At 42.2% G+C, this 26,248-nt stretch overlaps 1 protein-coding gene across 1 annotated transcript in view; it reads left to right on the top strand.

Annotated features, from left to right (window-relative positions):
* Positions 1 to 22,779, top strand: part of slc49a4 (solute carrier family 49 member 4) — a 74,456-nt gene extending 51,677 nt beyond the window's left edge. Inside the window, exons 7-9 of the mRNA XM_068034846.1 lie at positions 5,128 to 5,255; positions 6,175 to 6,357; positions 20,225 to 22,779. Coding sequence (XP_067890947.1) covers positions 5,128 to 5,255; positions 6,175 to 6,357; positions 20,225 to 20,340 — 427 coding nt within the window. The 3' untranslated portion in view covers positions 20,341 to 22,779. The remainder of the gene's footprint in view (positions 1 to 5,127; positions 5,256 to 6,174; positions 6,358 to 20,224) is intronic.
* The last annotated feature ends 3,469 nt before the right edge of the window (positions 22,780 to 26,248 follow it).

The following is a 26,248-nucleotide window of genomic DNA, read 5'->3' as shown; positions in this document are numbered from 1 at the left end:
CCTAACTGTACTATCCCCTATTCCGACTACATTTCTCTTTTCTCCCCTCACTTGAATGGCGCTCTGAACCATGGTGCTGTGGTCAGTTCGCTCATCCTCCCTGCAGCCTGTGTCCTCGTCCACACTGGGAGCAAGAACCTCATACTTATTGGATAAGGGCACTGGCTTTAGCTCCTCCAAAGCTAAATTTTGGATCCCCATACCTGCCTGATTTGCAGTCACACCCTTCTGTCCCTAACCACGGTCCAAATTTAATGTAATTAATCGAAGGGGGTGTGACTGTCTCCTGAAACACAGTGTCCAGGTAACTCTCCCCCTCCCTGATGTGTCGCAGTGTCCGCAGCTCGGACTCCAGCTCATCAACTCTGAGCCTACGGTCCTCGAGCAGCCAACACTTGCTGCAGATGTGGTCACCGTGGATCGCACCGGCATCCACCAGCTCCCACATATTACAGCTGCAACACATCGCCTGCCCAGCCACCTCTATTCTATTTAATTAATTAATTTGGATGTTAAATATTTTTAAAGAAAAAAGAAAGACTGAAAAAGAGCACCTCCTTCCCCGAGTGAGTAAAATCCCTCACACACAACTCACAGCCTCACTGTGTCCGAACAGCACTATTCTAATTAGTAATTATTAATAACTTACACTAATTAAAACAAAGCCCTAGTAGTACTAACCTTATCATTTACAAGGTAGCTATTTGAGGGTTTTAAAAAAAAGAACTTTTTCCCCCTGATTTTTTTTAAACCATTTGCAAGTAATAACAGCTGTTACTTACCAACCAATCAGCTTATAGATCTCACATGATGTCACTTTTAGTTTTTTCCTCTTTTGAAACTCAGCACGCGCCGACACAGCTAGAGAGTCCACCGCCGACTGCCACTGCTCTGGAAAAAACGTTAGTGCAGAAAGAGTGTTAATTGACAGAAAAATGAACAGCCTTGGCCCAAAGTACAAACATGACAAAAAACAGAATGATGAAATGAAATAAAATAAACAAATAAAAAATAAAAAGGGGGAACCCGTCATGCTCTGAAATTATTGAACTAATATTCAATCCGGCAGGCCTAAGTGTACCTTATCGGTAAATAAGATGCTGTTCCTTGAGCTTGCGTTGATGTTTGTTGGAACACTGCAGCAAGTCCAGGACAGATGTGGGCATGAGAGCAGGGGAGTGTGTTGAAATGGCAAGCAACCAGAAATTTGGGGTCATGCTTTCAGACTGAGTGGAGGTGTTCTACAAAGCGGTCACCCAATCTGCTTTTGGTCTCCCCAATGTAGAGGAGACCACATTGTGAGCAGCGAATACAGTATACTAAATTGAAAGAAGTACGAGTAAATCCCTGCTTCACCTGAAAGGAGTATTTGGAGCCTTGGATAGTGAGGAGAGAGGAGGTAAAAGGGTATTACACCTCCTGTTATTGCAGGGGAAGATGCCGTAGGAAGGAGACGACTTGTTGGGGGTAGTGGAGGAGTGGACCAAGGTGTCGCGGAGGGTGTCAGTTCCAGGACATCACTGCAGGAGTTCCTCAGGGTATTTATCCTAAGCCCAACCATCCTCAGCTGCTTCATCAATGACCTTCCCTCCATCATAAGGTCAGAGGTGGGGAGGTATGCTGATTGCAAGATGTTCAGCACCATTTGCAAATCTGCATACTGAAGCAGCCTGTGTCCAGATGCAGCAAGACCTGGATAACATCCAGGCTCAGGCTGATGAGTGGCAAGTAACATTCACGCCACACAAGTCCCAGACAATGACCATCTCAAACAAGAAAGAATCTAATCATTTTCACTTGATGTTCAATGGCATTGCCATCACTGAATCCCCCACTATCAACATCCTGGGGGTTGCTATTAACCAGAAACTGAACTGGAGCAGTCACATAAATACTGTGGCTACAAGAGCAGGTCAGAGGCTGGAAATTCTGCAGCGAGTAACTTACCACCTGTCTTCCCAATGTCTGTCTGTCCTCCATCTGCAAGGCACAAGTCAGGATTTTTTTTTCTTCAATCATGGAATGTGGGCATTGCTAGCTAGGCCAGCATTTATTGCCCATCCCTAATTGCCCTTGAGAAGGTAATGTTGAGCTGCCTTCCTGAACCGCTGCAGTCCATGTGAGGTAGGAATACCCACAGTGCTACATGATGGAATCTTCTCCACTTGCCTGGATGGGTACAGCTCCAACAACATTCAAGAAGCTCGAACCCATTCAGGACAAAGCATCAGGCTTGATTGGCACCCCGTCCAGCACCTTAAACATTCACTTCCTCCACCGTGGCAGCAGTGTGTACCATCCACAAGATGCACTGCAGTAATTCACCAAGCTCCTTCAACACCACCTTCCAGTCTCGTGACCTCTGCCACCTAGAAGGACAAGTGCATCTGATGCATGAGAACACCACCACCTGCAAGTACCCCTACAATCCACACACCATCCTCACTTTGAACTATATCATCGTTCCTTCACTGTTTCTGGATCAAAATCCTGAAACACCGTTCCTAACAGTACTGTTGGTGTACCTACACCCCAAGTACTACAGTGGTTCAAGAAGGCAGCTCACCACCACCTTCCCTAGGGCAATTAGGAATGGGCAATAAATGCTGGCCTAGCAAGCAACGTCAACATTCCACGAACGAATAAAAAAAACTAAAATTGAACACCATGCCTGTTGGTTGGACAAGTATGTTGTGAAGCCTTAGCATAACTCTCTTGTATTCTACTGTCCATTTAGTTTTTCTTTTCTCTGCAAAATCCTTGAATGTGTTGCCATCCATTTATCCTTGCCGCTCCCAATATTCTCTCTTTGAGTCCCGATGGTCAGGCTTCTGCCTTGGTCAGAGTCACCAGGCACATGTACTACAACATGTTATCCTTCCTCAGCCAATCTCACTGACACCGATTTTAATCACTGCACCATTGGTACCTATGCCTTCAGCTGCCAAGGCCCAAGCTCTGGAGTTTCCTCCTTAAACTTCTCCGCTTCTTCCTATCTTTCCTCCTTTCCGACACTCCATAACCTACCTCTTTGACCAAGTTTTTGGTCATCTGCCCTAATATCTGTTGCTTGGTGTCCAATTGTGCTTGATAACGCTGTTATGAAGTGTCTTGGGACGTTTTACAACCTTAAATGCCTTGCAAAAATACAACTTAACAATTTGCCAGTGCTCTTGTGTTCTTGTCAAGAGATATGGGGAGTGGGCAGAAAATGGAATTGAAGCCCAAGATCAGCCATGATCGTATTGAATGGCAGAGCAGGCTCGATGGGCCATATGGTCTACTTCTGCTCCTTGTGTTCTCATGCCATCTACAAACAACTCTCTCTGAACCTCGTTCCTTTTCTATTCCTCTCCCAACCTTTTAAAAACCTCACTTACCGTACTTTCAGTCAAATTTCCTAATTCTGTTACTACCACTTGGTTCGTTCTCTCTACATGAAGCTCTTTGGGATGTTTTATTACATTAAAAGTGTTGTACTCCTACTGCATGTAGTAGGAGTAGTCGAAATATATTCCAATTCTATTACTGTTTTAGAATGGCACAACACAGAAAAAGGCCATTCAGCTCATCAATGTCTGTTCCAGTATTGTTCTTCGTTTGGGCCCCCAGTATCCCGTTTTCTCCCCATTCCTGTTTAGGGTGCATCCTCCCTCGGAAATTCATTGACACTTTTATGTAATATAAATTGGTTACTGATGTCCAACCTAGGTCTGAAACAAAACAGATTGAGCTTTCCTCCTCTAGAGACTCACTGATTCTGGCGTCATGTCAAGCTCTGATACCAGATATAGGTTGCATTGACTACAACTGAAGAATTGGTGCTGACACTATAGTTGTGATGTAAATGCACGCAAATGTACTTTGAACTCCCTATCTAATTCTCAAATAATTCCAAAAGGGAATTGGATGTATAGTTGAAAAGGTAAGGATTTGCAGGGCTATGGGGAAAGAGCAGTGGGAGTGGGACTAATTGGATAGCACTTTCAAAGAGCCAATACTGACACAATGGGCTAGATATCCTCCTCCTGCGCTGTATGATTCTGTGGTTCTATACCCAAGGGAAGAAGACATTTCCAGGCATTGAGTTGATGACCATTGCGATCTTATGGGTCACCACAATATCTTGGAGCTTGCTTGATTGGTTTGGGGAGTCTAAAGAATTTGTCTTGAATTGAATATGCACATTTTTTATACAGCTGCCAGAAGAGTTCATTGCGAGGCTAGAGGAGGTGGGTTGACAGTGTATGAGGTTGCATCATCAACTGGTTGGAAAGTGCTTGACTGCCGATTCTTTCCCATGTGCAAACACAAATTTTAATAAGTTATTAGATATATACTTACAGGGGAAACGCTTACAGAGCAAAATGGAACGAGCAGGGGGATTGGGACTAATTTGGACAGCTCTTTCAAAGAGTCAGCACAGGCATGATCGGCTGAACGGCTTCCTTCTGTACTGTGTGATTCTGTGATTTTAATTTATAGACTCATTATCAACAGTGATCTGTGGCAGAGAATTCCACATGCTAGTCATTCTCTGTTAAAGATTTTTTTCTCTAACCTAGTTCTTTAAAATGCTTAAACTTTGCAGTAAAGTTTTGAAGTTTTTCAATAGAGAAAGGAAGAGGAGTCAGGTGTGAATAATACCCCTGGATTACTGTCAGCTAAGCTCACTTGGTAGAGCTGTAACTTCTGAGCTACAGGTTGTAACTTGTCACTAAAATAGACCTCAGTACATAATCTGCCTTCAGTGCAGTACTGAGGGTGCTTTGTATTGTTGAAGGTGCCATCTTTCAAATGAAACGTTATACCGATGCCTGTGACCTTATAGAAGAGAGGGAATTCCTCTGTGTTATTGCCAGCATTCCCCTCTTAAACAAAAACTTTATCTGATCATTTATTTGTTTGTTGTCCCTAGCCATGTTCAGGTGGAGTACTATGTTTACCTACATAATAAGGATTGCATTTCAAAAGCAATTGTGTTTGAAGATATCCTGAAGACGTGATGAGGCACTATATAAATACAAATTCTTTACTGCATAGGAGTGTTGCTTTTTAACATTTCCCTTATGCAGAGTTTGATTCAGTATTCCTAGAGAGACTCATCATCTTTGTTTGCTGTTGCAGATTTGCAGACTTCTTCCGAGGAATGCTAAAACTCATCCTGCTGCTGCTGTACTCTGGAGCCACCCTGTCATCTGCATGGTTTGCCCTCACTTGCTTCAACGGTGTCACTCACCTGCCTGTAACACCAGGTACTTAATGCATGATGAGAGCAGATAAATCCCAATTTCTTTTACTAACTTGTGTAAGCTGTGCTTTACACGTCCAGATTTAAAACATGCCTGATTTAAACTAAAAGAGTTTCTGTTTGTTTTATTGTATCCAAACCTTATTTTCAGCATGAAGAGCGCATTGATCATTCCGTCAGTTTGTTGATAAATGCTTCCTTTGATGGGTCAAAAAGAAGTACACAATAGAATATTCTATCACCCCGGGCGCCTCCTTCACCACATCTTCTTCTATACTACTTCAATGTGGCAGTGATTGTAGGTGTTTCTGTTTTCCGTTTTGAATGCAACTTTGTGCACCATCTTGTCTTGTGAAAGCTTTCGTTACTGACTTAAATATATACAATCTAATCCCTAAAAACAAAAACAGGACAGTTGGCTGTACTCAGCAGGCATCTATGGGGGAGGAAAAGTCAGTAAGTCCAAGTTAGACATCCGCAGACCCATCCTCAGGATTGGAAGATATTATAGACGAAAGGCATTTTTGAACGAACAGAATAAGGGATGGGGGAAGGGAGAGGGAAAAGAAACCACACAAGTACTGTGGTTAAAGTTAGTATTAAAGCTCCCTCATTTTCTCTTCTGTTTTTCCTCTCTCTCTCTCTGTCTTTCCCCCGCCCCCCCCTCTCCTTTTCTGTCACGCTCCTCGCCTTCTGTTGCTTGCATGCTCTCTCTCTTTTCTCCTTCCAGCCTCCTTGATTTGCAGCATAGTTCTTCATGGGGAGATAATGGGGGGGGGGGGGGAAGAGAAATGATTATTATAATGACGTCCCACTACTTGCTAACTAACCTACACATCTGCCTTTGTGATAACATGTTCATGTCATTCTAGTGTAAGTGGAGTTGATCTTTTTTTTAAAACTGATTTTATTTGTCATTGCAGCAACATTATATACATCATGCATTTTAGTTGGGGTATTCATAACCAGCAGTATTCCCTTCTTCTTTGAACTGCTTGTGGAGACTGTGTACCCAGTGCCAGAGGGGATAACCTGTGGATTTGTAACCTTCTTGAGCAATGTCTTCACAGGATTATTATTGATGTTCCTGGCATTCTATCACACAGGTAATTTAAAAACTTTTCTTTTTGTGGATAGTTTGTTTTCACATGTACCGTAGACCTCAAAATGTGCTGTGAGATGTGAGTAAATGTATTATGATTTTTTTTTTGTCACTACTATTTACCACTATTGAGAGTATTGTGGATGCAAGGAATTTAGTCTTGCATGGCAAGTAAGCATTTGTATCGTAGGATTTTGTATGAAGCATCGTTGCAAGTGGCATGCTTTCATATTTTTGATTTTCTTGTCAAATTGTAGTATACATTTAAGAATTCTTAAATATGGACCCATTTTCTTAACATGAAGGTAGTGGATTTTTGACTGAAATCTCAATTTGTGTACATAAATTTCAAATATTTAGCAATACTGTAAACTGTTTCCATAAACCTCCGTCCAGTTGAAAGTAGATTGCCTGACAGCCATGTGACCACAGCCTGCATCAGCAGTCAGCACAATGTGCAGCCAATTGTGTTGTTGCACAGTTGTATTCTCTACACTTTTATATAGCTGTCAAACCTGAGCTTTTTTAACTTTGGCATATGAAACAACTAAAAAGATTCCTTGAAAGGTATGTACAATCTCAAAAAGTTATGTAGCAAAAGCCAGTTATATTAAGGTCATGGTTGCATGGTTGTATAGGTCAGGCTCAATGGGCTGGATATCATGTTACTGCATGTCGGGTGAAGAGCTTCCCTACACCATATTCTCCTGCTAGCTGATGACTAGGAAAAGGACAGAAATGGGTCAGAGGACATGTCATGAGCATAACTTGAAGGTGTGTGACATTTATCTGGAAACCTGGGTACATATGCCAAAGATCTCACAGTCTGTGCATATGCTGTGGAGCTTAGAATTCCATACTCTGAAGTTAACAGTTGCAGCACATGAAAACATTGCAGAAAAGTTGACGGAGAAAAGTTGTAATGTAGGAATGCAACAGCCAACTTGCACACAGACCGCAAACAACAATGATAAAAAAAAAATGCCTAGATAATCCGTTTATGGTGATAAATATTGACCAGTGGGAGAGCTTTCCTGTTTTCTTCAAATAGTGCCATGGGACCTTTTTCGTTCACCTAAGAGGGCACAGGGTACCTTGGTTCAACATCTCACCCAAAGATGGCACCTCTGACAGTACCTTGCACTCTCCTGCACTGGACTGACTGTCCAGACTAGGCACTCCAGAATCTGGGAATGGCACTTGAATCTACGACCTTTAGACTTGGGAGTCAAGAGTGTTGCCGTGAAGCCAAGGTTGACATTTCTTCACTTCCAGTCTCATCTACAAATCCTAATCAGGTTTCATACGTTGATTGTGCAGCTCTCTAATTCCAACTGAAATGTCTACTGTACCTCTGTTGATTATATAGCAACAGGAATTGCTAGACAAGAAAAGGCCAAGTTCCATCTAGTTCACCTTCTCGCATCCTGGTAGCTGCATAATGCAATGATCATGGAGTTGAGGTTGAGTTTGTGATTAAGTTTGTGAATGCCATTCAGAAATGTAATCAAATGAGCTGCATTGTGGTAGACGATCAGCCATGATCTAGAGTGCGGAGCAGGCTCGAAGGGCTGAATGGCCTTCTCCAGCTCCTATGTTCCTAGTCGTCCACCCTGCCCCATTTTGTCTGGTTCCACAGAAGTCTGTGAAACTTAAAAGCAGTGGAATCAATACTGCAAGCTTTTGATTGCAGTTTGAGAGATGGCTGAGCTTTCAGTGCTCAAAAGGGACTTTGAACTGAAGGCTGTACGTCCTCGGTTGTTACAAGTAGATGAGAGCTGTTAGTCAACTTTGTTCTGCATTAAACCAAAGCCCAGGTGAAAGGGTAATGATTAGTACACTTCACAGGACTGTCTCGGAGTTCTTCACAGATGAGGACTTTGCTGCTTGAAAGCAGAGTTGGTCATTATTTGCTGAACTAAAGTTGTTGGTGTGCAAGGCAGTTAGAAATTTAATTGCCCATTAATATCCTATTTCATTCCTCCAATTCTTTCTATACTTGGAGCAGTCACTGGAGTCCAACATCTATGCTGATTACATCCATCTGTATTTACACATGCTTGTTGCTTAGCTTCCTCAAGACTATAACCAGTGCTTATATAGGAAGTAAATAAAATATTTGTTTGTGCATTTTTAATGAAAGGTCATTGCCCTGAAAAGTTAACTCTTTCTGGCTGCACAGATACCACTTGATCCGTTGAGTGTTTTCCAACATTTTTTATTTTTGGTTGAATACGAGGAGTTTGGTGCAAAGGGCGTGAGCAGGGTGTGAAAGGCTTTAGATTTCAGTAAGACTTCTATATATGCTTTTATTCTTGTGAAATTTTCTTATTTCTGCACTTGATAGGATGTGTTATCCCTTTTGATTTGATTTTATCCCATTTTTAACTGTAGCTTTAGGGCCCCGTGCTGAATGCACTGAGAGGGCACTTTGGTTACCTAATTTTCATTTGACACAGAAACGAGCTTTTCCTTTCTAGTGCAAAGCATTTAGTTTTCCTGCCGTCCACCTGTCCCAAAACACAACGAGGGACCATTATGGTTAGTCTGCATTATCATGGATCATTAGCTGACTGTCTTCACAAATCCCAGCATTCATACTGGAGTGAAAGTGACATTTCCAGACGAGCCTTAGCAGTTGCATTATTTAAGAAATGCTTTATTCATTTGACTGACTCGATGAATAAAAATACTTTGTTAGGAAGATATTAAGCATTTTTGAAAAAAATTTGAAAAATCCAATTTAATTGGATAATGCAAGGTGAGTGACAATTTTAAAGGGACACTGCTGACATGGTGAGCAGCTCACTGCTTCAAAAATAGCTGCTTAGAAGAAAAGCTACTTTATTTTTAATATAAATTTCCATTCGCATCCTTTATAATAGATTCTAGCATTTTCCCTACTACTGATGTCAGGCTAACAGGTCTGTAGTTCCCAATTTACACTCTCCATCCTTTCTTAAATAGTGGGGTTACATTTGCTATCTTTCAATCTGCAGGAGCCCTTCCAGAATCTATAGAATTTTGGAAGATGATCAACAATGCATCCACTATCTCTACAGCCACCTGTTACCACACTCTGGGATGTAGATCAACAAACATACAGAATTCTTACAGCACTCGACAGGGTAGATGCTCCCCTTGGCTGGGGGTGGGGTGGTGTCTAGAACCGGGGACACAGTCTCAGAATAAGGGGTAAGCCATTGAGGACTGAGATGAGGAGGAATTTCTACACTCAGGGTGGTGAATCTTTGGACTTCTCTACCCTAGAGGACGGTGGAGGCTGTCATTGAGTATGTTCAAATCAGCGATCGATAGATTTCTAGATATTAAATGCATCAAAGGATATGGAGATAGTGTGGGAAAATGGCATTGACGAAGACCAGCTGTGATCTAGTTGAATGGTGGAGCAAAGCTTGAGGGGCCGAAAGGCTTACTCCTGCTCCTATTTTCTATGTTCCTTTGAAAGTTTAGCGTTGCTGTGATTTGGTGTGGCACTAATGTTAACTGGATATTAAGGTCTGGAACTGACTCCAGCAGAAGTTGGAGCAAGACTCCATCCTGCAGAAGTTCACACTCACTTTGGAGTCAGGTTACATTTGCACCATTAACTGCAGTGCAACAGTGCCACAGTTGTAAAGGGTTTCTTTTTTTAATTATTCATTCACAGGATGTGGCTGTCACTTATCGCGCTTTTCTAATTTGCCCTTAAGAAGGTGGCAGTAAGCCATTTCAGAGGGCAGGTAAGAGTCAAAAATATTGTGGGTCTGGAGCCAGACCAGGTAAGGACTGCAGATTTCCTTCCCTAAAGGACATTAGTGAGCCAGATGGGTTTTTATGCCAATTCGGTAGTTTCATTCCCATCGTTACTGATGCTAGCTTTTTATTTGATTTGTTTAATTTAGTTGAATTGCATTTGAATTCTCCAGCTGTCGTAAGTGGAATTTGTGCTCTTGAGTCTGGATCATAAGCCCAGACTTCTGGAACACTAGTCTAGTAACATAACTACCATGCTACTGTTCCCCTGTTGTAAAGATGAGAGAGAGATTCTTTCAAGGCACTGAAAAAAGATCTGCTTTTATGTACTGCCTTTCACGTAAATGCCCTCAAGACATTAAAGGAACTGCAAGTTGTAAGTGTGGCTGAATTGATTTTTTTATAGTTTTTTGAAGAGATTTACAAGAATGCTTTTTAATTTTTTTCCAGAAATTTTATTAAAATAGCCTACCCAAATTCATTGTCTAGGCTTGGGTTCTACAAGCTTTTGTCTTTGTTGACCACATACACGTTCTCTGGAATCTCAGGGGCTGCACACTAATTTAATAACATTCTTAATGTGCATATATCTCAAGTTCCTCGTGAACAGATCCTGGTGTTCTGAGTTAGGATTTTTCCGCTAACTGCACTAAGAACAGCCCTTTCCAAGCATCCAACCGCTCAAAACTCAAACCAGCAAATAAGAAATGTAAGCGAAATTAAGGCTAGGCCGCCTGGGCTTAGCGACAGCAGTTGGGATGCTTAGTTGAGGCTTTTACAAAAAGAAAGGGTACTTGCATGAGCTGACTCCAATGGAGCAGTACCACAGCAAGAGTTAACACCTTCAGGACTGAAGGAGTGGAATGATTGGAGCATTACAGTGTCGTATGCTTTGTGTATGATTAGCTCAGTTATTCAGATTTCCAAGTCCAAAGTGCTAATTATAGCAGTTACAGCAATCAAGTCATATTTCGATTATTAAAGAGTATTTCAACCAAGTCTGAATGTGGAATAGTTGAAAGATAGTTGTACATGAATCTCCTCTCATCACATTTTAAGCAGCTGTTTTTCTAGGTAGAATTGACTTTTTAGATATAATGAAGAAGGGTCATAAATCAGAACTCTGTAAAGGTTACATTTGTAGATAAACTATGAAGTAAAGGCAGATGTGGTAAACTTGAATTCTAACATTTGCAAATAGTGGAGAATACTGAAGAAGTTGAAGCATTTCACAATTTGGGGTCTTAAGAAAAGCATGAGTTTGAGTGGGTGGCAGTGAGATCAGCCTTGTATGTTTAATGTAAATACAAATGCCTCCAGCCTAATAGACACTGAACCTATAGAGATCATGAGGAAACCAGGATTGTACTGTCATGTGTATTTATTTTTAAGGGGAAATTGACATTTACTAATGTCAACAATGTTTTATTATTCATTCATAATGTAGGCCAACTTTTATTATCCATTCTTAATTGCCCTTGAGGTGGTGGTGAGCTGAATGACTTTCTAGGCCATTTCAGAGGGCACTTAAGGGTCAAGCACATTTCTATGGGTTTGAAGTCACATATAGGCCACACTGGCTATGGATGGCAGATTTCCTTCCCTGAAGTATATTCGTGAACCAGAAGGGGTTTTCACAATAATCTGGTAGTTTCATGGTCATCATTATTGATTCTAACTTTTTATTCCTTTTTTTTTAATTCATTCATGGGATGTGGGCATCACTCGCCAGGCCAGCATTTATTGCCCATCCCCAATTGCCCTGGAGAAGGTGGTGGTGAGCTGCCGCCTTGAACCGCTGCAGTCCATGTGGGGTAGGTACACCCACAGTGCTGTTAGGAAGGGAGTTCCAGGATTTTGACCCAGCGATAGTGAAGGAACGGTGATGTAGTTCCAAGTCAGGATGGTGTGTGACTTGGAGGGGAACTTGCAGGTGGTGGTGTTCCCATGCATTTGCTGCCCTTATCCTTCTAGTTGGTACAGGTCGTGGGTTTGGAAGGTGCTGTCTAAGGAGCCTTGGTGCGTTGCTACAGTGCATTTTGTAGATGGTAGACACTGCTGCCACTGTGCGTCAGTGGTGGAGGGAGTAAATGTTTGCAGATGGTGGGCTGCTTTGTCCTGGATGGTGTCGAGCTTTTTGAGTGTTGGAGCTGCACCCATCCAGGCAAGTGGAGAGTATTCCATCACACTCCTGACTTGTGCCTTGTCGATGGTGGACAGGCTTTGGGGAGTCAGGAGGTGAGTTACTCGCCTCAGGATTCCTAGCCTCTGACCTGCTTTCGTAGCCACGGTATTTATATGGCTACTCCAGTTCAGTTTCTGGTCAATGGTAGCCCCTAGGATGTTGATAGTGGGGGATTCAGCGATGGTAATGCCATTGAATGTCAAAGGGAGACAGATAGATTTTTCTCTTGTTGGAGATGGTCATTGCCTGGCACTTGTGTGCTGCGAATCTTATTTGCCACCTATCAGCCCAAGCCTGGATATTATACAGGTCTTGCTACATTTCTACACGGACTGCTTCAGTATCTGAGGAGTCACGAATGGTGCTGAACATTGTGCAATCATCAGCGAACATCCCCACTTCTGACCTTATGATTGAAGGAAGGCCATTGATGAAGCAGCTGAAGATGGTTGGGCCTGGGACACTACCCTGAGGAACTCCTGCTGTGATGTCCTGGAGCTCAGGTGATTGACCTCCAACAACCACAACCATCTTCCTTCGTGCTAGGTATGACTCCAGCCAGCGGAGGGTTTTCCCCCTGATTCCCATTGACCTCAGTTTTGCTAGGGCTCCTTGATGCCATACACGGTCAAATGCTGCCTTGATGTCAAGGGCAGTCACTCTCACCTCACCTCTTGAATTCAGCCCTTTTGTCCATGTTTGAACCAAGTTGTAATGAGGTCAGGAGCTGAGTGGCCCTGGCGGAACCCAAACTGAGTGTCACTGAGCAGGTTATTGCTAAGCAAGTGCCGCTTGATGGCACTGTTGATGACACCTTCCATCACTTTACTGATGATTGGGAGTAGGCTGATGGGGTGGTAGTTGGCCGGATTGGACTTGTCATGCTTTTTGTGTACATGACATACCTGGGCAATTTTCCACATTGCCTGGTAGATGCCAGTGTTGTAGCTGTACTGGAACAGCTTGGCTAGGGGTGCGGAAGTTCTGGAGCCCAGGTCTTCAGTACTATTGCCGGAATATTGTCAGGACCTATAGCCTTTGCAGTATCCAGTGCTTTCAGTCGTTTCTTGATATCACGTGGAGTGAATCGAATTGGCTGAAGTCTGGCATCTGTGATGCTGGTGACTTCAGGAGGAGAAGGACACAACTTGCCAGAGAGGAGATTGAGACCTGGGAGTGTTAATTGAAGTGTCACTTTCTATTTCCATATGTGATGGGAATAAAGCAAACAGGAAGCTGGGATATGCTGCCGCAATAGTTCAGTTGAAAATTGTGTTGAAGATGTACAGTGCTTTGGTCAGAACACACTTGAATATCTGTTACTGCAATGTAAGGGGGCTGTCCATCCCCAAAGGCAGTACAGAGGAGAGCAATGGAGCTGAATTGAGATGGGCTATGAGGAATGACTATGTGGGCACTTCAACTTTGAAAAAAGACATCTGAGAGGACCCTAGTGGCAGAGTTGATAGTTAACTCAGTACAGAATACAAAATATGACTCAATACTTTTCAAAAACAGCAGCAATGCAAGGAAGTGCAAATCCAGGGATGTTTAGGATAGTGGTTAGAGTGGGGATCAGCAGTTGGAATGGGTTGGCAGGGTGTAATTTACACCAGAACTATGGATCAATTTTTCAAAACAAGGTTGGAATACTGGAAGACTTTCAGGGTTGGTATTCTGGTAGGATGAAGTTAAATAGGCTGAAGGGCCTCCTCTATCTGCTGCACAGTGTAAATCTGATGAATTTTAATCTGTCAATGGTGATGGGCGTTGAGTAGATGCTTGGGGTATTATCACCAGCAAAGTGGGTACCCCAGAGATCGTCACAGCCAGCGAAGTACTTTTGATGTGTTATGTGGCAGATACAGCAAGCTCGCACAAATAAAAGATGAGATATCTAACCACTCAGCTTGTTTTTTGGTGGTGTTTGGTGAGAAGGGAATGTTGGCCAGGATACTTAGAGAGCACTCTGCTTCTCTTTGAGTACTGTCATGGGATCTTTCACATCTCCCTGAATACAGACATGGCTTCGATTTAAAGTCTGTTCTGAAGGAAGGATGTATGGTCAGCACACCACCTCACAGCAGCTGACGGGCAAGTTGCTGGCCTTGGCATCTGGGGCTGCTGCACAGTATGGGGAGACTGCAGGATATGTGGGTATATATAAATGCACTTGTCCTGGAATGAACCTGATCTTGCTTCCAGTAATGCTGTGTTACTGTGCTGCAACTCCAGTATTGGGGAGGACAAGCAAAGTGAGGGAATACACAATAAACAGGAGGATATTGAGAGGGGTAGAAGAAGTGAGAGACCTTGTAGTCCACAGGTCCCTGAAGGTGACAGGACAGTTAGATAGTGAAGAAGGCATATGGAATGCTTTCCTTTATTAGCCGAGATATAAAATACAAAAGCAGGGATATAAGGCTGGAACTGTATAAAACGCTGGTTAGGCCACAGCTGGAGTATTGCGTACAGTTCTGGTCACCACATTACAGGAAGGACATAATTGCTCTGGAGAGAGTACAGAGGAGTTTTACAAGAATGTTGCCAGGGCTTGAAAGTTGCATCTATGAGGAAAGATTGGATAGCCTGGGGTTTGTTTTCCCTGGAACTGAGGAGGCGGAGGGGTGACTTGATTGAGGTGTACAAACTAATGAGGGACCTACATAGAGTAGACAGGAAGGACCTGTTCCCCCTAGCGGAGAGGTCAATTACCAGGGAGCATAGATTTAAGGTAATTGGTAGAAGGATTAGTGGGGACATGAGGAAAAACCTTTTCACCCAGAGGGTGGTGGGTGTCTGGAATTCACTGCCAGGAACGGTGGTGGAGGCATAAACCCTCAATTCTTTTAAAAGGTGCCTGGACATGCACCTGAAGTGCTGTAGCTGGACCAGGTGCTGGGAGGTGGGATTAGATTGGATGGCTAGTTTTTTTGGCCAGCACGGAGACGATGGGCTGAATGGCCTCCTTCTGTGCCGTAATTTTTCTATGGTTCTGTTTTTTTCAAAGTGGGAAGCTTCTACAATTTCATAAAGTTTTCTTTACTTCCTGTCATTTATTTGCCAAGTTATGACTGCTAACCCTCTAGTGATTTTCAGTCTCCAGTATATTGACTTGGAGGTCATGACAAGAGGAAATTTGTTACAAATGTACTGACTGAATCCTTAATAGCCTCATACCTCCAGATCTGAGAATTTTTCTGTACCAGGAGTTTACTACGAAAACTTTACTGGTAAATCATGCAGCAGTTAGAAGCCGACACATGTTCTGTGGAAGATGCAGTTTTGAGGTTAGTTGTTGGTTCAGAATAGAGGAAGTTTTCCTCTGCAATTGATTGTGCATCACCTGTTCTGGAAGTAGGTGGCCACTCTCCAGTAATGCCTGAACGGGTTCAAGGGACCTTACGGCCTACTGCTCCTATTTCTTATGTTCTAATATGTTTTACATCTTGTATGCTGCTGCTTAGTTTATCCTGGAAGAAGATTGACAAACATGTCGCATTGACGGGAGTTAAACCATCACAATTCCAGCTTCAAGGCACTGCCCAGGATAGTGATGGAGGTTAGCCATTTCTCAACGCCGCTTTGCTGGCGAGAGGCCAGACATCTTTCCTTTGGGGATGGTTATTACTAGCTGCTTCCTCAATAGCATTAACCAAAACTAAGGGGCAAGTTATCTATCCTTGTCATTGGTAGCAGTGCAAAGCCTAGGTAGACGAAGAAAGAAGGGAGAGAAATTTCAAGACATACAGTGCTTTTTGTACACGTCTTTTGCTGTTTGGTCTTGGCTGATAACTTGCATTCCCGCGCAGGTCGGCCCTTTAAGTTATCGCGTGTGCATGGCCATGCAAAAAATTTGAAGGTCCCGTGCACAACAAAAAAAATTAGAGGGGATGTTACTGATAATGTATCTGAAGAGACTTGCAGGTGCCGCATCAAAAAATCTGAAGTAAATTCATTGGGCTACCTAACAATGTGTCATTTCTATGTATAAAAAAAAAAGTAAAATAAGGAAGGCATGGGTGTTTTAAATAGGTGGGTTTTCTCTTCGCGTTCTAACACCTAGACTGACCTTTCAGAAAACTTATCTATACTACCTTCAGATAATACATTGCTGCCCCTCTTCACTGTAAAGACTGTTTAAATGTCATCAGTTGATCGACACAAAAGCAAAATACTGCAGATGCTGAAAATTTGAAATAGAAACAAAAAATGATGGAACACTTCAGCACGTCAGGCAGCACATGTGGAGAGAGAAACACCTTTAGGTGGCAGAGCTGGGTGTTAACTCTGTTTCTCTCTCCATAGATGCTGCCAGACCTGAGTATTTCCAGCATTTTTTTGGTTTTATTTCAAGTTATCAACACCTGAGCTTGTAAGAAACTAATCAATGTTCCCTCCTGACCACTGCTGGCCAATTGGTTAATAACTTTAGGTAGTCAGTCACAGGTAGTAGTTTTTTTTTTAATGGTGTTAAGTGGTACTAATACACTGCCCCAGTGATTAAAAAACAACCTGCCTTTGACCATCTCGTTGACAATGCATCAGAATGCTGTAGAGAAAGAAAACAGCCTAAACTTGCGTGTGTAAGCCGCTTATTCTAAATTGAGCTTGTATTGATTGATCAGCATTTCAGAGGAGCTAACTTGCCAAGAATGTTGTTAGTGGTTTAGTGATTCTCTATCCTTGGTGCATAGTAACCACCTTTCAACAGAAAAATGCTGTTCTTGTGCTTCTGCATCCACTGTCTTGGAATAGTGCATTACAAGGAGCAGTGACTACATTTTCATGTATTTTTACTACTTGCCTGTGGTCACCTGGTGGCATTTGCATACAAGGACCAAGTCAGTTGGCTCACCACTGAACCTCATTAATTCTCCTCACCATGTAAGGGTACAGATGCTGGTGGGATAAACTCCCTTTAACCTTGCGAATGTGTTGTAAGTATAGGTTGTTCTGATTGACGTGTATCTTCCTGAAATAGTGGCTCATAAATGATGTTGGCATGCATTTGAATATCTTTGACCCAGATTTACTGTTGTGAAGATTAATTTATTGATGCAATAACCTGCCAAATGACATGAGGCTGTGCACCTGTTAATCTCTCACTGCCGCCTGTATATCGTTCTGGCACATTCTGACATGCAGGCTATCTAAGCTCATGTTTTTCCAATATATCTCCTATTCCTGTGTGCGAAGCATGGTCTCTGTTCCAATTCCAGTAAATCTGCATTGGGCAATGCTCCAATGCATGCATGCATGAGATCCTATAAATTCTAAAACTCCCATTAATTTTTGATTCACCCTAAGCTGCTTATGAAAATCTGTTTTTATAATGCATTGAAGGCAGCTATAGATAATTCAATTTGTTTGACTATGTAGTATGAAAGAGTTAAAACCACAAGACTAATTGGCAGGTTGTCTACCTGTGTCGTGACCTTTTTTCTTCCTCCCCCTCCAAACTGCAGATTGAAATTTTCGACTGCAGACTCATGAATTATGGATTCCCCAAGGCAGCATTGAAACTTTTCTGCCTGATCATTTAGGCATAAAGAAAGTATTTAGCATGCACGAGTGATGCTCACTCAGGTCATGTCCAAGACTGAATAAATTGAGATTCCTTCACTGAATGTACGGCAGCGATAAAGCATTAAAGTAAACACAACTCCACATTTCAAAAGCTAGAAATGATGTGTTAATGGACTACATTATTGAAGGTGCCTAAATGGAAGGAATGGCAAGCATTTTTTTAATACGTGCATATGGGCCAGGTTTTGCTGGGAAAAAACAGTGCCTGACTAATACATTAACATGTTAATGCGCTAATTTTAAATGTTTGCATTCTTTTCCTTTCTGTCTCTTTCATTCTTAATCCAATCTTTCTTTCTCCCTCTTTATTTCTTTTTCTGCACCTGATTTGATGTTGAATTCACCCACTCTAAATCACCCTCCTCCTCTTCCACTGTTTATTTCTCAATCCTTCAACCTCATTGGTTAGGATTTATCATTTGTCCCATTGTTCACCAAGGTCCCAGCTGCTCTGCTGCCCTGTTACCAACCTGCACTTCCAGCAACCTTTGTGGGCATAAAATTTTAAAACCTAAATGTGCACATCTGCTTGCATGCTGCAGTAGTAACATATGACTAGTTACACAGTTTGTATAGTTTTTCTAAACGGCACCAATGTATCTTGATCAGGGTGCTCTGACCTTGCCTTGGCTGGAATAGTGTAAGTGGAAGCGAGTGGTCCCCATATCCATAGCTGTGTCCATGTGTCTCCAGGCTAGACCACTGAAGCATACGTGTGCTTGATAGAGACTGACTTGGAGATTTTTAGAGTTGGGGGTCTGTATAGTTTTAAAAAAGAGAGCTTCCATTTCTCTCAGGTTCAACACAACCTTTGCAGAAAACAGTTAGTTTAAATCAAAGTCATTTTGCAAATCATAATCTTTGTAAATTGGGCAGTTCCTCTCATGTCTGATTCTCTGAATAAATGCATTTCTCATGACTTGAGCTGAAACTACGATAACTGCAAAGCAAGTGTTTCAGGGAAGCTTCATTAGGGTTTTAATCAGAGAGCAGACAGTCATCAGAGGATTCTAGGTGACATTTTGAATTGAGGTGAGGCCTCAATTTTTTGATTTGATCCTGATTCATGCAGTTGTTATAAGCTGCAGTTCTGAACCTTCATGCATTCTCAGTATATAAACGTCTGGTCTAAAGATCTCAGTAGCTTGGTATATTTTGGTACTCATGGTTGCTTTTCTTATGTACCTTCACAATCTCAGTTGAATACTCACTCCTGCAAATCCCTACTCCTGAGCAAATTGACAGACAGGTAAACTTCCACAAGAGTAGTAATCAAACAGTTCAGAAGTTATGATGGTCTGTGCTGTAGTTAGGAAGGTATGTGAAATAAAAAGAAAAATGAGCAACATTTAAAAACGAAAGGGAGAAAACATCTTTGACTGGATATTCTCCCAAGAATATTGAGCTTTTATGCCCTTAATGTTCATGACTGAGTTGGATTTGGATGGTTTCTTGGTTGTAACACTAACTTATTCTAAACTGTTGGCAGCTATTTTATCATTTTGTTCTGGGATGATGTTACAAGACCCAAAATTAACTATGCATGTTATAGAATCATTAAAATTCCAAAGCACCAGAGGCTGCTTGGTCCATCGTTCCTCTGCTAGCTGTCTGAAAGAACTATCATTTAGTTGCTTTTCCCCACCCTCTAGCTTTTCTTTCTTGTTCAAATATTAATCGATTTCTATTTTAAAAAGCATTAATGGATTCTGCTTCAGCCATTGTTTTTGGTAAGAACTCCAAGTCCTGCAGCAGGTCAGGCAGCATCTGTGGGGAGAGAAACAGAGTTAACGTTTCAGGCTGGTGACCTTTCGTCATCTATACCCTAGACTATACAGCTAACTTGGGCGGCGCAGTGGTTAGCACCGCAGCCTCACAGCTCCAGGGACCCGGGTTCGATTCTGGGTACTGCCTGTGCGGAGTTTGCAAGTTCTCCCTGTGACTGCGTGGGTTTTCGTCGGGTGCTCCGGTTTCCTCCCACAGCCAAAGAGTTGCAGGTTGATAGGTAAATTGGCCATTGTAAATTGCCCCTAGTGTAGGTAGGTGGTAGGGAATATGGGATTACTGCAGGGTTAGTATAAACGGGTGGTTGTTGGTCGGCACAGACTCAGTGGGCCTGTTTCAGTGCTGTATCTCTAAATAAAAAATAAATAAAATAAAATAAATTCATCTGTGGAACTCATCCTGCTTTCACCATCTTTTCTGGAAATGGTCACTATCTAAGTGACTACAGAGCAGGAGCCCCGGGCACATTTAGCTCAGTGTATAGGCATGTATGCTTATCAAAGAGCTGGCTGGTGTTCTTTAATGGCACTAACATTGTTCTCTGTTTGCTTTTCAGATGTTTACTGGTTGAATTGGTGCCTGACTGCATCATGTCTCTTCAGCCTTCTCCTTATTCTGCTATTCAAGGAATCCTATGATAGACTATACCTCGATGTCTTGGTCTCTGTCTGATCTATAGACAGAGGGAACAGATGGATTTTGAAATGGATTGTGGAATAGGAATGCACACTTGCTTGGAATTGCACATTTTTATTAAAGGGAGTGTTTTTTGTTAAATTCATACTCACTATGTTCAAATTGGAATTGCTAATTAATATTGTAAAATTGGAGATGCGTGTGCAACAAAATAAGCTAACTTGTGTGTGATCTGAGCAGAAGAGTTATTCTAAAGGTGTTCCTGTTTGGTACTGAGTATGCAATCGACACAGGCATCTGAAAGGTGTGTACAGAATCCAGGCTCGGAAAAACCAGATGGCGTCCATAGCTGAATAATCATTCTCTCGATCTCATCGTAGCAAATCCCACTGTTCAAGCTGAACGGGCTAATAGTGAAGGATTGTAATTTGATGAGATTGAGTGAGGAAGGTTGGTGGTGGAATACGTATTGGTGATATCAAGTGCATTCTTTCTGCTGCAGTATGAGAGGCACCGCGCAGGAGCTTGCCAAAACTGGTCCAAGTCTGAACAATTATATTGTCTTGGCCTGCCCATTAGATGGGCAGTACAGACAGGTGGTTACTGCAGATTGCATTGCATTGAAACTGCCCATAGCAGATGTTAGTAATGGACTGAATACAAATTAACAGTTTCTCTTGGAAATGGGTTAGGATATTGTATGCTGCTTACACTGATAATTATCTCCCAAGAGATTTCAGTGTCTAACCAGTCCTCACTGGTACATCTCGCCAAACCTAATGTGGATCTTTATTTCCTCAGTCAAATATGCTTTTCATTAGTTTTTTTTTCTGGCACAGTCTGGTGTAGTTGTCACTGACAAGTAATCACAAGCTATTGATGTCCTTAAACGATTGTGATGGAAAGAATTGCCTAAACGCAAGGGCATCCAGGTGCACGGATACCAAGGGACACATTAATACACAGACTGACAGCCTACTCTTGTTCACGCATGTTACCCTGTATAGAGATTTTGCGTTCACTTGGAAAAGGATGGAGTGCTTACAGTAGTCAGGATTCATTGTGAAACATTTAGCAAACTGATCCATAAACATCCGTGAGTTGCTTATTTCACATCCCTACTAACAGAGTACTGATACTGAGTCCAGGATTCTGCAGATATTTTTCTAAACTGCCAGGCTTTGCAGTAGATGACCTCTTGTAGCATAGTCCTGATAATTGTGGTCCCTTACACCTGCCTCCTCTCCATTTTATTAAAAAAAACTCCCATCTGTGCCAGTTTGGTAGAAGCAAACTTAACTTGAATGCCTTCTAAAGTTTCTGTTGAAGCTCAGGGAATGTCCTAGCGAATGCAGTTCTTTCCATCGAAGTTAGTCCAACAAAACACCAGTCTGGAACTGCGCATCAATGCTGGACGGAGGTTTGTGAGACCGGCAGCTTTGTTTTTGCAGAATTAGGAGATGTTCTGATCACGGTTTAGAATGCGTATTGCAAATTAGTGGTGAAACCATAAGAAATAATGTCAAGTAGTGCTGCTACTTTGAGTGCAAAATGACAAATCTAAAATGGATTAGATACCTGTATGTTGGTTAACAGCTGCAAAACAGGGAGATTAATCGGAGGAATGTGAACCTTTAACGATATGCATTACTGAAGACTGAAACTATATCTTTCCTCATTTGTTGAACACTACAGTGGATTGACGAGTTTGAATGAAAGGGAAGCGGCTACTTTGTTTTTACATTTTCTTCTAAGAAAAGCACTCGTTCTTTTGCATACCATCTTATCAGATGTCAAGTGCCCTCTCTGCAACTCCATGAAAGCCCTCTCTTTCATCCACCCCTTTCTACGCCGCCCCCGGCAACCATCAAGATTAGAGAGTGAGCCCAAATTTTGGACACCCATGCTTTGCCATTAAATCCAACACAGGTAATTAGAATGAGCTGGAGAAATCTAGTGATAACTGCAGCTATATTTTGTGCTGTATGGAAAGTGTACCAGAGTTGTCGATCCCTTCCACACTAACGGGCTGTGCATTTGGGGAATCATCTGAATTGTAAAGTGTAAACTTTTTTAAGTATAAAATTCTAACCTTTCCTAATCAAATGTTACAAAGAATTTGCAAACATTGATCAGAAGTACACTTTGTCTTTCTGTTCCTCCTATATGGATGTTCTATTTTGTAATTGATTACTAAATTACAATTTTAGCAGTTTTTAAAGCCTTGTCTTGAAAATAAAGTTGCATTAAATATTCTGACGTTTGCTACTTAGAATACTGTAGAATGGGTTTAATTACACTATCTTAGTTGTAATATTTGCAAAATGACAGTTGAGTGTTTTTAAACTGTTGCACAAGGTTGTGTACATTTCACTGAAGTTGGCGAATTATGTTTTGTGTATTGTGTTCTGTCAGACAAATCATAGTTAAAGTTTTCAAAATATGTAAAAATGTAAATAAAATAACTGGAAGAAACTTTTTGGACATTGTGGAAGCTGCAATTAATTACCCTGAACCTAACCATTTAGTCAGCGGATTGCAAATTATGCTACTTCCTTCTCACCACTGCTGTCGAGGATGTGTGGTTCAGGACAAAATCCCCTGGTCTCTGCTTTGTCATAGGCCCATTGTCCCTACTGAAGAGGCCAAACAGTGTCCTGGAGAGGTGCACCCTCTCTGCTTCCATTCAGGGAATCCAGTGCAGAAATTGCAGTTCCAAGCCTGTTGTTCCGTTCTTTTATGTTATACTCTTGTTAATCACTGGCGTTGTCAAAAGTGCACAGGAAGCATGTAGGTGAAATATTTGTTCAGGTCCTGTGATGTGAGCAGCATAAGGATCAGGTTGTTTGGGGTGTAAAATAAATCATAAACCAGAGAGGATTTTTATACAAGGGGTCTTGTGCCAATGTAGTACAGTATTTTGTTCCATGAATGACTCATTGCTGTAGTTGTTTTCCAACCTTGCATCCAACTGCTATTTTAAAAGATATATAAAGGCACAGTTATAAACAGAATCTCAACATTAGAACAAGCTAATGTAATGAGAAGGACCCTGCATGCAGCCTGTGCTTGGGGAGTTGGTAATACTGAAGTGACAGGACTGTCATAACTGCTAAAGCAGCCTCAGTTTTTTTGGTAGTAAATCTGCATTTCAGGCTTTCTTCATTGGTGAAGCAGAAAGCTCTTTAACCAGAGCATGTTTAGAACTTCATCTCCCAAGTAACTCACCACCTGACTCCCCAATGCCTGTCCACCATCTACAAAGCACAAGTAAGGAGTGTGATGAATACTTTCCACTTGCCAGGATGGATGCAGCTCCAACAATACTCAAGAAGCTTGACACCATCCAGAACAAAGCAGCCCGTTTGATTGGCACCCCATCCACCACATTCAACATTCATTCCCTTCACCACCAACACACAGTGGCAGCAGTGTTTACCATCTACAAGATGCATTGCAGTAACTCACCAAGACTCCTTCGACAGCACCTTCCAAATGCACAACCTCTACCATCTAGAAGGATAAGGGCAGCAGATGCATGGGAACACCACCACCTGTAAGTTCTCCTCCAAGCCACACACCAACCTGACTTGGAACTATATTGCCGTTCCTTCACTGTCGCTGGGTCAAGGTCCTGGAACTCCCTAACAGCTCTGGGTGTACCTACGTCCCAAGCACTGCAGCAGTGCAAGAAGGCAGCTCACCACGGCCTTAAGGCAAATTAGGGAGGGGCAATATATGCTGGCCTTGCCGTGCTGCCCACATCCCATGAACAAATAAATTTTTTTTTAAATGGTACTGGTTACCACATGGAGTGGTTGAGACGATTAGTATAGATGCCTTTAAAGGAAAACTAGGCAAGTACATGAGGGAGAAAAATTAGAGGTTTATGCTGATAAAGTTAGAAGAAGTAGGGGTAGGAGGGAGGCTCATGTAAAGCATTAACACCAGTATAGACCAGTTGGGCTGAATGGTCTGTTTCTGTGCTGTTAACTCAACATTAAAGGCTGATTACACTGTTAATCTCAAGGTTTTTGTAGAAAGTCTGGACCCAGGAACATTAACTCATCTGGTCTCTCCATAGATGCTGAATAAGGAGCGATGCATTTCCAGCATTTTCTATTTTTTTGTTCGTTTAAGGTACCAGTCCCTGCACTTGTTGGCGCCCAGTTCCTGTTCAGTACCAAAAAGGTTAATGTTTTTGCTAAAATTGAAGTTGAAATCTCTTCCGTAACGTAGTGGGTTTCCTTAAATGCAGCTGAAATCAAACTGGATGATAGACGAGTTCAAAAGCATGAGGGTTCTGCACAGAGTCGATGGGGAGAAACTGTTCCCATTGACTGAAGGATCCAGAACCAGAGGACACTAAGTTGAATGGTGAAAACCAAAAGCAACATGAGGAAAACCTATTTTTTACACAGCGATTGGTTAGGTGCTGGAATGCACTGCCTGAGTGTGTGGTTGAGGTACATTAAATCGAGGCCTTCAAAAGAGTACTGAATAATTATCCGAAGAGAAAAAAATTGCAGGGCGACAGGGAAAAGGCAGGAAAGTGGGACTAGGTGAGTTCTTGCAGAGAGCTGGCACAGACATGATGGGCTCAATGGTCTCCACCTGTGCTGTAACCATTCTGTGATTCTACAAGGTGAGATGTTTGCTATTTCTGATGCAATAAAGGCAAAGGTGAGTTTGTATTCCTGGGTATGAGTGTTCAGTTACAGCCAGGTGAGGAGGGGTTCTCAGGCACACAGACCCGCACCCCCCCCCCCACCCCTTTTGCCCCTTCTTCTTTGACCGCAACAGGTTTTATCCTTTCTTAACACAGTGGTTGTGCTCGCCACTCAGTGAGCGTTTGCTCCTGTTCCTCTAATATGATTGCAAAAGAACCCAATCAGACAGGTTTTCTCGAGTTTAAACAAGAAAGGGTAAGTTAATTCCACTTAACACTCTAACCTGATTTAAAATACTAAAAATATGCTACACATTCACGCACACATTCACACGAGAGTCACACACACACAAATAGAATACAGAGGGAAACAGATTTGGTGGTTTGGATTAAAGTTCCGAATAAATGGAATTTAAATACAGTATGTGAGTCCAGTAGTCCTCAGCTGAAATTGTAGTCTTAAAGTCTTTGCTGTGCCAGTGGTTCGCTTGCTTCACTCGGGGCTCTTAAAGGCAAAAGGGTGGTGGTTGATTCTCATCCCCTGGTTGCTGGCTGTAGTGGTCTGTTCGGCTTGGGGGGCGTTCCCAGTCACAGAGGATCTTCTCGATATTTCTGGGGGGAGAGAGAGAGCCTGCTTTGTTGTGGGCTTTTCAGTTACTACCTCTCCTTTTAATTGTCTGACAAAGCCTACAGTTTCTTCAGAGCTGCTCAGGCAGTCACCTGGCTTTGTCAAATCCCTTTGCTTTTAATGAGGTTTTTTCTGGAATCTTCTGAGATTCAAAGTGCTACATGCCTCGAGATGTCCAGTCACACTTGGAAGGGGTTGGCTCTTTCAAAGTCAATGGATGGGAATGGCCTGGATGACATATTGAGAAAGCCATTCTAGGTAATTCAGTCACTGAGAGAAAGCCATTGTTCTGGCTGGGCTTGGTGGAGACTTTCTAACTTCAGTTTAATCTTCTGGTATTTCAAATGTAAATTGCATTGGCCATCTTGGCTGCCAGTTTTTTAAAAGTTAACTTGTAGGATTTTTCCATGAAAAGTCTAATGTAAGGTTCCGACTGATTTAAATTTATATTTCCCATTTGGCATGCAGGGTGTTATGACCAGTTGAGAAAGGTGTCTAGGGCTCTTTTCAGCCATCATCTGGTGGTCTTGTAACAAGGTTTAATTTTTTTAAACACACTGTTTTTAGCTCCCCCTTGGTGAATCCTTGTTCACTGCTTTCCAATTATAAGACAACGAAATGAGCACAAACAGGCCTTCTTAGGTTTA

This window comes from Heterodontus francisci, chromosome 7 (genome assembly GCF_036365525.1).
Source record: "Heterodontus francisci isolate sHetFra1 chromosome 7, sHetFra1.hap1, whole genome shotgun sequence".
In the NCBI taxonomy this organism is placed as follows: Eukaryota; Metazoa; Chordata; class Chondrichthyes; order Heterodontiformes; family Heterodontidae; genus Heterodontus; species Heterodontus francisci.
Note: the sequence above shows the minus strand (reverse complement) of the source record. Positions and strands in the feature narration are given on the sequence as shown.